Source organism: Argiope bruennichi, chromosome 3 (genome assembly GCF_947563725.1).
Source record: "Argiope bruennichi chromosome 3, qqArgBrue1.1, whole genome shotgun sequence".
NCBI classification, from domain to species: Eukaryota; Metazoa; Arthropoda; class Arachnida; order Araneae; family Araneidae; genus Argiope; species Argiope bruennichi.
This window is the reverse complement of record NC_079153.1, coordinates 78875186-78888161: the sequence shown is the minus strand read 5'-3', so window position 1 is coordinate 78888161 and position 12976 is coordinate 78875186. Positions and strand designations below refer to the sequence as shown.

The window sequence follows — 12976 nt, the reverse complement described above, 5'->3', positions numbered from 1 at the left end:
CCCCCTTAAGTAGATAATTACATGCATTTTTTCCCCCTATCCATTTTCTTGATAGTTTTAAATAAATTCTAAAAATAAATAACTAATTAAATAAAATTTGAAAAATTCAGACACGATGATATAGTTAGCTTATTTTAAAAAAATGAAAAAGGAATGAGGAAGAAAAACTGAGAAAAGAGCATAAATAGTACCTTTTTTTATTGTTTTCAGTAATTTCCCATCACAATGATCTATTATATTAGAGTGTTTATTTTCCTTGCAAATTAGAAATTGTGAAGGAAAATAATTTGGAAGTCAATTTTTTTCAAAACATATATTGTATAAAATTATTTTTTTTTAAAGGGAACTCTTTAAAGATAAGCAAAATGTGGGCTATGTTGTTCAAACTCTTGTACGCTTTTTTCCTGAATAGAATTTAAATTTCAGCCTTTTCTATTTGATATGAGATGTGTGATCACTTACATATTTGCTTTGGTATTTACTCTATCATTGTGTTGCTTATTTTTTGTTTGGTTGTTTGATGAAAGTAGAATATTTACTCCTTAACAGGGTTGTAGATTTATATAGAACTTTATGTGACGTTCTTGTGCCGGCGTCCTTGCTTAGAGGTAGCGCATCTTCCCCATGATCTGGACGTCCCGGGTTCGAATCCTGGTTCGGACATGGTTGTATTTCGTCTGTGTTCTATCTGTGAAGTGTGTGAATGTCCCCCCCCCTATAAAAAGGAGTTGTGCAAGCGAATGTGTGAGTTTCATCTTCATATGAGCTAGAAATCAGACTCCTGCCTTCGGGTGCTCAGTGGTTTTTACTCTCAGAAGCTACTGCATCCTCTTTCCGTGGTAACGTGGGCACGACATCGTCATCATCATCATGTAATATTCTGGTAATTTTGTTAAACGGTATTAAAATCATTTCTGCATTAAAAGCAGTAATAATAAAAATAGTCAAAAATATGATTTTTTAAATCCTGGAGCCTATGTGTCCTTTCTATTTTCTCGTATATGTAGTATAGAGGGAGGTATAATAATCGTCAATAAATCGAACTCGAGCTTTAGACGAGTCTCCATGTTTTAGACCTACCTAAGTTCGAAAAACACATTTTTGGGACCTATCCGTCCGTCTGTCTGTGACAAAGATAACTCAAAAATGCTTTGAGCTAGATGGATGAAATTTGGTACGCAGTCTTCATACCGAATTTGTAGATTTATATCAAATTTTTATAAAAATCTACAAATTCGGTATAAGTCAACACAATAACTACCAAGCGAAGAGATATGGATGCAAAATTTCAATACACAGGACTAACATCTGTAGTCTAGATATCTATCAAATTTGAGCAAGTCCAACAAGGGATTGACCATCTGTCGGTCGGTACTTTTAGAAACATGTAAAAATCAAGTCGCAATGACTTAGATATATTAAATTTGGTGTGTAATTTTATGATTACAAGTGTCGTCTAGGGTCGAATTTTTGTTTCAAATGGGTGGGTAAATGTATATAATACACGAATTCAATTTTCGGATGTTATTAATCACATCCTAGGGATTAATCGCCAAATAACTAGCCAAGGATGACACGATAGACCCAATAAATTGCTAAATTCACGTCAACGATTAATATTTCGTAACTATTGTACGCCAATGTTATGCAAGGCGTTCTCGGAATGATACTTTTATTGCAAGAAAGTTTAAGCGATACCACTCCCGATAGTTCATCAATGAGAAAGACTATCTGCTACTATATCTACTATCTCCTAAATTTCCTTCTGAAAATGGAATAAATTAGTAATTTTCCCTTTTCCTGTTGATGATACTGTATCTGTGGAGTTTTCTCCTTTTTACACCACGAAAGCATAAGAATTTCATTTGGTATATACGGGAAACTCATCACTCTATAAATAGATCCCCTTTTCCTTACCCTATCGTATCATCATATATATGATTAGTAAAATAGATCAGATTATACTATTGCATTATGGGAAAATCTATTTTTGTATTGCTATTGAATGTATTCATTCTTGTATTGATTGAAATAAAGGAGAAAGGAATTATCAATTTTTTTGTGCTCTGTTTAAGCGGTCATTTGATCAGTTTTTTTTTTGTTGTTGATGATTTTTGTTTGATTTTGTAATCTGCAGATTAAATTTGAAAACTTTCAAATATCTTGAATAAGAAAGCCTGTGTTAAAGTATCATGTAACATTCATCGCCTCAATTAGATTAAATTCAAATAAACCTTATTTCAGTTTCAATGGCGACAAGAGAATAATATATTTTCAAGGCTTGACTATGTAATACCTTTCATCTTCCTGGCAAGAATCGTTAAATTAAATTCGTTGGCAAGAATCGTTAAATTAAATTAGTTATAGTTAAATTATTTATATATTACAACACTTATAATTACAGTATTTTAAAAGTATAAAATTTCCCGAGAAATATACTCTTTTTCAAACTGAGCGAATTGCTTATATAATAATATTTCTGTGTGAAAAGCAGTCTAACGAATACGTGCACTGAAATACGCTGTAGTTTTTATATTATTTAAAGGAAAGCGATGTATTCTTGCTCACGTGGTATGCCCGATTTAATGATGAATCCATCAAACACTTTGCGGCAGATAAAAGCATGTGGCACCAAAGCTCCTCAGTTAAGGACGTTCAATTGTGTGCCTGTGTCATTCGTGGTATGTGACTGTGACATCGTGTGAATTGACTCTATAGCGATTTAAATACCTGGTTTCAATTGTATCCGAACACGTGGTAGTTAAAGCAGGATTTATCCCTAAGTTCGCAAACGTGCAAGTCTGGACAGCCTTGGTCAGAAGAGGAAGATGCAGGTGTCTTAACAAGCTTCAACCCATTATTTACGGATGTGTCAGGACATCGGCTCTTGAGATGCCCCTCCCACTGAAAGGGGGAGGGGGAGAGAACGTTCTGGTCCTTTCAAGAAAGATAAGTATATCTTGAATAAAATTAAACATGAATAAAATTCTTCGAACAAAAAAGCCTGCCTAATTAGATCGTGTTCTTATTAAATAAGAAATGAGTATACATTTGCGATTGCAGTTTTGTATAGAAAACAATGAAAAATATTACACCTGCGGAATGTCATGACATTTTGGTTACGTGGTCAGAGCGGACAGTGGCTACAGCGGACACGTGAGAGGAGCTGGGTGGGCAGAGCGGATATTTTTGCACCTATTGTGTTGTTTCCCTAATCAGTGGTATATCATCTATTGTGTAGTTTCGAGGTTTGCACCTGCTGTAGAGATAAGCCGATATTTTTGAGAGAGAAGGCCTTTCTCCAAATATGTCCATTAAAGTATAGAATGTATATGGACAGCGTCATAGGACAAATATTCTGTTGAAGGGTGGAATTCCAAATTAAATGCGATCACTAGCAGAAACCAGCCTAATGTCCACTTATTAGTTAAAATATTAAAAGAAGAAACACAAAAAGTGTCTTTTAATTTGAAATCCAGAGAGTTAGGCGACCCTGGAATAAAAAGGAAATAAGCATATGTAAAATTGGATGAAAGAATTGAAAACATCCTAAAAGAATTCGAAACATCAAACAATTTAGAAAAATGTCTAAAATCTTTAAGTTTTGTAACTAGGTTGGACTAAAAATTCTATGGTAAATGATATTTATGCCTTTATAATAAAGGATAGTTAATATTTATTTATTTGTGTTTATTTTTCTTTTATTTACTTGTATCTGTTTTGTATATTTTACTTCTAGCATTTATTTTTACTTACATTAATGAAACTAATTAATTTTATGGCAATAGCACCTGTTCTAATATTTATTTGACTCTAAAATACAGTTTTACACAAAATCCCTGAAATTTGTTCATACCCGTCTTTATACTGTTACTTACTATTAATTTTTAAATTTTTCTCTGAAAGTTTTTATTTTTATTACATTTTGCTATGTTTAAAATGCATTCGTACTATAATATAATATAAATAATTAAATTTGATTGGCAAACATGTATTTATCCTTGTAATTCGATAATCGAGTGCAAAAACAGAAAACTTCGGTAAAAAATAAAATTTAATAAAATTAAAAATGTTATCCCACGTGAAAGAGATTTGCCACTTAAAATACTGTTTTAAATTATATTTGTGATTTTTAAAAGTATTTATTTACTTATTTATCTGCACCCTTTATCTGTTCTAAGATGGGGGGAAAATGTGTCCGCTGTAACCACGATGAGTTTCGGAGTGTCCGCTCTGACCACGAAATCGTATGTGTCCGCTATAGCCACGTCCGCTGTAGCCACGCCACCGACATTCTGACTGCTCATTAACTTCAAAGTAAAAATATGAAAATATGGCGCGTAATTTATTTTATAGTAGATACTGTTATGTCAACATATAAATTCGTCTACCTAACTGTAGTTCTCTAAACGAGACAAATCTTAAAGAATGATGAATTTTAAGCCTGAAATTGTTTTTGTGTGATCCAACCTTCCCCTAAAGCCGAGATTGTATGAATTGATATTTTCGACAAGAGATTATCTGCGCTTCTTTAGCGGATAAAATAACAAATGAAATTCAATTTATTCTTGTGTTTATCTTTGTTCAGTCTTGCTCAGTTAGATTTTTAAAAAGTTGATCGTGAATGTGATTAATGCGGTTTGCTATATAATAAACGTCGAATAAATTAATTCTCAGAATTTCGTGTTTATTTTAATGAATAGAATTAATAAACATTTTATTTTTATTTTTATTTTATTTTTCACATACGAATTTTTTAAAGAAAAAGTACCAAAACCATCATGAAATTGGATTACAAGATTTTGCTGGATTTCTCCTTCAGTACGTCTGTTAAATTCCATTATGGAATTGTATCTATTGTTAATGCAGAGAAATACGAGAAAAGGATCCACTCACAGGACTTCCACCATTGCCGATTTGTCAAATATGACAAATCCAACTTGGACACAATAGATCTCAGAACTAAAGACGAGATAAAGTATGAACTATTTATAACAAATCTTGTTTTTAAACCCATTTCCGTTCATATATTTTTCATTGTTTTCTTCTCTCTATAGGCAGATGTTAAGGAAACCTTAATAAATAATGATGAGTTCACTCAAATATTTTACCAATCAAATTAATTGTAGAAAATATACCTGGAGGTTGCGAACCACAAAGGCTCAGTACTCCTTAAACATTCATCCTTTCCTCCGTTTTTAATATAACTCAAAAACGCCGAATTGTTTTCCCGAAATTTTCTCTCTAATAAATATACTTGTCTATTATTAACCACATGCCATGGACGAACAATAGTTATGAAACAGCTTTCAGCGTGTAATTTTTGGCAATTAATCGCTTAAGTTCGGTTAATACAAAAGCACCAGATATCAGAATGGAAATCTTGGACATCCCTGTTTCCCCCCCTTTTTTTTTTGACCAATTGAAACCATGATTTGGGACATAATTATAATTGTAATTACAAAAATCACATACTAAATTTTATTCATTTAAATCATTGTAATTTTGTATTTTTAAATTTGTATGAAAGTACAGACCGACAGACTGTCAATTCTTGGATAGATTTGATTCTAAATTAAATAAGTATCTACATTTTAAATGCTAAATTTATATCACACATTTTATCTATCTAATTCTTTTTATCTTGTAATTATCGCGTTAACGTCTTTTGACAGAGTTCCCTTGGATAGATTTGGTTCAAAAATTGATAGAAATCTACAAATTTGACGTAAAGTCCAGATACTAAATTTGATCCGTCTAGCTCAAAGAATTTCTGAGTTATGTTCACAGACAGACAGATATAACACCAAAAATGTGTTTTTTAATCTTGGGGAAACGTAGAAATTCGTAAGAATCTCAAGTTCAAATTTTTAGACAATGCAGTATTTTCTCTTTGTATGCTTCCTGCATAAAAAAAGTGGATAAAAAAAGAAGATAAAATTCTGAATGTTGAACTTTTTTTAATCAAAATTGTAGAATTGTGTCATATTTGGGACGGAATTCATCGGGTGAAAATCTGTCTACCTAATGCCAACTCGATAGCTAAAAAACGCAATAAGTTAGATGCATGGAAATGGGCATTAAGTTTTATAACTAGAAAAGTAGATTCTATCCTATTTAGTGTTAAATCCATTCATTAGTTGACTCTCTGTATGTTTATATATTCGAATGCATGTCAACATGATAATAAATGCAACAAGCTAGAGGGATGAATTTCAGAATGTAACTCTTATATTAAAATTGCAATTGTAGCAAGTTTGGGAGGAAATTCGTGAAAAAGTAGACCGTCTTTCGGTCTGTTTATTCGTAACTATTCCATATGTGATAACACAACAAGCTAGATGTATGAAATGTGGTATATTATCTTGGTATCATAACTGTAGATCTGAATCAACTTTGGACCAATCGGTCGAAGAAAGAAAGTCAAAATGAGTATTCAGTTAAACTATGCAGGAAACTTAATGCAAAGCGTGCTGTACTGTGTATCGATATACGAGAAGGGAACACTCCCACTCGTTGAGGAGATATTTGTATGTTTCCCTAGAAACGACAAATATGAATAGTTCTTGGTTATAGAACAATATCAATTCTGAATGTGCTTTCCTTAAAAATAATAAAATTTTATATATGACTAACTAAAGGGTGTCCCGAATTTGCCACCATTCGTGCAATAAAGTGTTGGCAACACTATTAGGAAAACCCATTTGACAGCTGATAGTTAGGGTTAGTAAAAATGGAGCGTTACGCAATAGAACAACGTGTTAACGCAAGATTTAGATTAAGTAAAAAACACAGCTTTTTTTCTTTCAATTGTTATATTTTTATTGAATTGTTAAGTACACAGGATAAGGTTAAGTATGGAATGCCACATTAGGCAAATGGCTTCCACGGATTTGCTACCACATACGCACTCTTTTGTCGAAGTTTTCCATGACCATGATGTGGCTGAATTTCGTTGATGTAGCGTTGAATTTCTTCCTTCAATGCACGCGTGCTTGTGGGCTTGTTGGCATAGACATTTGACTTCAAATAACCCCATAAAAAGAAATCCAGTGGTGTTAAATCTCACAATCTAGGGGACAATTCTCAAATTTTCGAACTGTGGCCGACGGACTTTCATTATTTTTGAAATGTTGATCAACAGTGAAAACACGTTGTTCTATCGTGTAACGCTCCATTTTTACAAACTATAAACTATCAGCTGTCAATTGTTGTTTTTTTAAATAGTCAACACTTTACTGCAAAAATGGTGGCAAGTTCAACTCTTGCGTTAATTTTTGGACACCCTTTATCAGATGTTTGAACGATGAAATAATTTGTGATAATATATACTGTTCTTCATCTTGTCATATTATTGTATTTCTCAACCATTAGTTTTCTGTATACTTATATTACTGTTTTTAAATAATTCATTATTGCAACAAAATTTGCAAATGTGATACACATTTGTTAAAATGCTTTCATATAATAAAATAAAATTATTTAAACTTACATTCATAATGTACTATATAATATGAAATTATTTATATTAAAATTCTTTTTACTTAGAATAAAATGCGCATTCTTTTTATTATTATTATGTAATGATAAAATTATCAGTGAAGCAAATATCTTATCTAAAAATTCTCTTTATAAATAGTTTAAAACTAATCAGAATATTATTTGTTGTAGTTCTACACTAAAAAATAACTTGACGACGTGATAAGAGTTTCGGCGGAGCACCTGGACTCGTAGGTCCTTAATCTCCGAAACCTTATAATATTTTAAAAATTTGACCTGGGATTTATGGTTTGAGCCTAAATATTTAAATGCCTGGATAACTGTTGATCTGTAAGGGAATTGGTTATTAAAAAAAAAAAAGTGGATAACATACATAAAAATATTATAATATTAAATACGATATAAAACTAATTAATTTAAAAAATAACATTGGTGTTAGATATGCACTAAGAATATATACTAGTAGAGCAACTATTATATTTCTCCCAGCTTTACTCATTTGGCAACGGAAAATTTTTATTACAAAAACAATTAATAACCTGAGTATTATTTTTGGTAAACAGCAGATGGCTATTCAGTTATTATATTTCATTAGTGTTATGTATATATATATATATTTTTTTTCGAATATCAAATGTTAAATTTGCCATCTTGAAATACCAAACAAAATTTTTCCCACACTGTTATTAATTTATTCACAGAGTATTATCTTATCCAAGGCAGAAAGAGAGCCATTTGGCTGGAAAACCAGATTTCATACGTGACCAGATGTACCCGATTGCAAGCACACCTGCGCGCATAGTCTTTCAGATATTTTCCCACGCAATTGTGGTTCCTTTAGTTGCAACACCGTTTAATAGATGGCGGTAGGACATACAATATGAAGATAAGCAGCTGCGTCTTGTAATAGAAAACACATATGGATGTTTCTAAAAGGAACAACTTCAAAATAGTTTCCATTCAATTTGATTGACAGTTGCAACTGTCTCATTGGTCACTTTCGTTCTACGAGCTGAGTCGTTACTCGTCTACGATTGGCTGAGAGGAAATTGACGAATTTGGCACCGCCTCCCATCGCCCATGATAGCTTAAAAGCCAGTGTTCAGTGTTGTTTTGGAACATAGCTCTATCTGAACTCTGCAAGGACTAACTTATTCTTTGGATAAATCGTACACTTTCATCGATCTGTAATTTTGGATCCGGATTAACTAGATTTTGACACATTTTTAAATATTGCACTTCTTACTATTATTAAATACCATGAAAGCGCAGTGTGATTTACAAATGGCTACTAAACAGATGGATCAGAAAATGTTGAAAGGAAAAGTGAATAAAGAACGTGACGTTTCTGGTGAAGAAATGCAGTCTCTCTTGTGCAAATTGAAGACCTTGGTACCCAACATGCCTCGACACAAGAAATTATCTAAATTGGAAATAATTCAATATGTCATCGATTACATTATGGACCTTCAGATCGCTTTGGAAACACATCCTGCTGCTACTAGGCCTAATAATGCCGTTCTATCAGGAATTAGTCCAAACCGACAACCTCTTGGAGTATTATCACCATCAATTAATACCTGTGCAGCACAAGAAGTGAGTACCATTTATAGTTACCACTAATGTTAACTTGAAAATTTCACTTTCATAGAAATAAATTAATGGGATTAACCCTTAATCGTAGAAAGAAGTTCGATTCTGATATAAATTTTGATAAATCGCCTAGTTCGAAATGGATTGTCTTCTAACATAGTTATATAAATTGTTTTAAATCAGAATTTATAAATATTGTTATAAATCTTGTGTAAAATTTCATTATTTTTCATATTTTTCATCTTACCTTCACAGTAATTGTTTTATTCCTACCGCATGTAGTGTATTTAAAGGTAACAGTATGTACAATTTAATTTTGTATAGTTACTAGGTTTGGCTCGTAATTTTTGATACGAGTACGATTTAAAATATAATTTTCTAAGAGTCAATAATAATAATACAATAATTAATTACTTTTACTGTACATTCTTTTTGTTTATGATATGTTTAGATTATTGGAGATCATGCACATTTTTCTCTATGCATTGTTTATATCAGATTCAAAGTATATTAAGAATAGAATGTTTTAATTTCTGTTAGAAAAGTAAATGATCATTGAATGGCAGACAATTGCACTAAAGAATAAGTGAAGCGAAATGTGTATACATTCTAAAGAAATAGCTTATCCATAGGTGTTCATATTTTCTGTTATATAAATATTGATTCCTTCTCACACATTATACATCTTCTGTGTAAATGACATTTTTAATAGTACAGCATCTTTTTTATGTACATTGCAAAATGACTAATGCATCATCATTAAAACGAAACTGTATGTTCATTGTTACATTTCAACAATATACGTCTAGAATGTTAATCATTCAAGTTTATCCTTAAAGTTGGCTTATATTTCTAAATCTTAAAATAATTATACTAATTATTTCGAAATATTGATGATTCTGATTTCCGCTGCGCTTGTAGTTTTCAGCAATCGATAGTTTCCTCTTGTTTCTAGCAGACGATTTTTCCTCTCAGCGCCATCTGGTGCGTTATAGGGCAGATGGTCAATTTAATAATCGTTTCCCCCTCGCCAGCAAGCGAAGCTTGCATTTAATAATGGAAATGTACGTTGGGACTACCAAATTCCCTGTGGCAGATGCGACTACATCTGCATGAAGGGCTATTCCTTTTGTTATTCGAAGTCCCGTCCAACCGTCTTGCTGATTAACATCTGTACACCCTTTTTTAATGAAATGAACATCTGTGAGATTTCTCTCTATCTTTAATCACATAGAAGTTGACACGTTATAATTTATTTTGATATTTTCTTATTCGAATATCAATTCGGTAGTTTTACGAGTATTTCACATAGGTTTACTTCAGATTGCTTTGGTCAGATTTAAGTTTCCCAATTTTATATTTTGTTGTTTTCAGTTTGTGTTATTTACAATTTTATAATCGAAAAATCATTTATATATCCGATCTAAAATACATTATTTTTTTCTGTAATTGTTTATAATAAATTATCTATTGTATTATCATAAGTATGTTGACCTGAAATGTTATATTCAGCCCATGAGATACAAATTTGTTTTCATATCACGATGGAAGGGTTTAATATAGGGATTACGGTTAAAATCTTACAATTAAAGCATTAAAAGTCGAGTGTCATCTTGAGTTAATCGAGTAGATCCAGTTAAAACATCTTTATTTAGAGAGTCTTGATCACATGAACCAAAATTCGAGATGACTCGAAAGCATTGCTTTTCATCCTTCTGAACTCTGGAAAGCTGACTTTGCTGTCCCCCCTCACCCTCCTTGACGAAAGCAAAGCGTTTTGAAAAACTTGGATGTGTACGATTATTAGCCAGGTGTGCTATGACTCAACTTTCCAAGGGGTACGTCATTCCTTTTTAGAAAAGATTCCCTCCCTCCTTCGACCTATAATTGGAAAGCCTATCTCAGGTTTAGTTTCTATTTTTTTATACTTTTAGTTTTGACTGATTTTAATGTAAAGAAATACAAAGTATATTTAGATATATTTTTATGGTGTGGATTTTCTTGTATTTTAATTATTTGCAGCGTTATTTTTTTGTAAATAATTTTAAGAGTTTGGGAATGACGAATATTGGCGATACGGTAGTTAAATAATACAGAATATTGTAGACAGTTCAGTAACTTGAAAAATGGTTAGAAGTGATGCCATACTGTTGGTCGTAATCTTTTCTTTAGATTTAAAGAGTAGTATTTAGAATTTTGAGAGGAAGTAACCGAGTTATGCAATTGAAATTGAGAAATTTCCAGCGAACAGTGATTGAAATGCTTCATTTTTTTTTAATGATGAAAATATATTTAGAGTATTTGTTCCTAATGTTTTTATTTTTTTTCTTCTACAGGTTACTCAGTCTGAAAAAATCCCCATCGTTGATGTGATTAGTGCCAACAGACCTGTGTCCTGCTAACTGTTCAGCAATATCTTATCTGTGAATATAAGACTGTTTTATTTTCTTTTTTTTTTCAATGGGCCTTTCTTTCTGTGAATGTCTCCGACTGCCAAGTCCCATTTGCATCAACTAGTCTCTTCAGTATGTGGTCATTGTTTGGCATTGGTGTCATTGTTCTTTGTTGTTACACGATCTCAACTGTTCATTGAATATGTATGTAGCCAAGATTCCTTGGGACATAACATGAAACCCTACTTAAATATGATCACAAGCAAGGTATTTGTGTTGTACTCAGACTCCAAGTCTCAGAAATATAATCAGTTTTTCCATTAAACTTATTTATAAAATAATTATAAATTATTTTTCAAACTTTTAAAATTAAAAAAAAATTAAAATATAAGCCTACTGTTTGATTTGTGATTTTTTCAAGCATAGCATAGCTTTTAATTTGTCTTTTATGTTAAGGTATCTTTTATATTTATTCAAAAAAAATTATGGAATTTCTTTTCATCTTGCTTCACAATTACCTTGCCTATGGATATTGTATATATTTTGTAAATAGAAATCTATATGAGGTGTGTGAAAAAAAAATCTGGTTTTGAATTGCTTTCTTAAAAAAAAATTAAATCTATAATCATTGCTAACATTTTATTTATAGTTAAAAAAAAAAAAGAACAAATTTTATCCACAAACATAAGTCCATGTTTTCACATGTAGAGCTTTCTTTTTTATTTTATATTACAATTTTTCCGTTTTATTTCAAGAACAAATGTATATAAGAAATGAATGTACATCACCACTTCATGAAAAGAAAAATTTTTTTTACCTTGATGTGAATTATGTTCCTGGAGTGTTCTAGATGATCTATTTAAAACACTTGATTTGAAATGAGTTACACAAGTAGGCTATGTACAAATGGTTTTTGTGATATTTTCTGGCATAGCCAGATTTTGTATAAAATGTATTCAAATTGTAAAATATAAAATTACAGATTAAATATATTATTTAGAATGGTGAATCTTGTGTTTGTCTTTTTTTTACATGCTATTTATTTAATTTCCAATCATATTCTCCTAAGTTTTTTAAAATTTAATACTAGAATGGATTGTTTAAATTTAGTGAACCATGATGAGTTGTTAAATTAAAATTATTATAAAAAGAATGCTTTCAAATAAGAATATGTACTGACTAGATGATGAGTATGGAATTTATAAAAAATTAATTTCTTAATTTCATTAGCTTGTTTTTTTTTATATTAAAATTCTGTGCTGCTCAATAAGTTAAGACTTAAATTGAATTTTCTTGAATTAAAATTATTAAACGATTCATCTTTTAGTACATTGATTTTATTTTCCCAGATGTTTCTGAATGGATAATCAGTAGCAATTTATTAGTTATTAAAAAGTATGAGAAATAAAATGTCCTACTAATGAAAAGAAATTTTTGCATAAAATTGCTGGAAAAGGTTTTGTTTCCTAAATTTTGGATTTGTTAAAAAT

General features: G+C 31.0%; 1 protein-coding gene across 1 annotated transcript; it reads left to right on the top strand.

Moving 5' to 3' along the window:
* Window positions 1-8600: 8600 nt before the first annotated feature.
* Window positions 8601-12495, top strand: LOC129962715 (DNA-binding protein inhibitor ID-2-like). The gene is made up of 2 exons (XM_056076652.1): window positions 8601-9096; window positions 11430-12495. The coding sequence occupies exons 1-2, from the start codon at window positions 8761-8763 to the stop codon at window positions 11493-11495; spliced, it is 402 nt and encodes a 133-aa protein (XP_055932627.1). The 5' UTR covers window positions 8601-8760; the 3' UTR covers window positions 11496-12495.
* The last annotated feature ends 481 nt before the right edge of the window (window positions 12496-12976 follow it).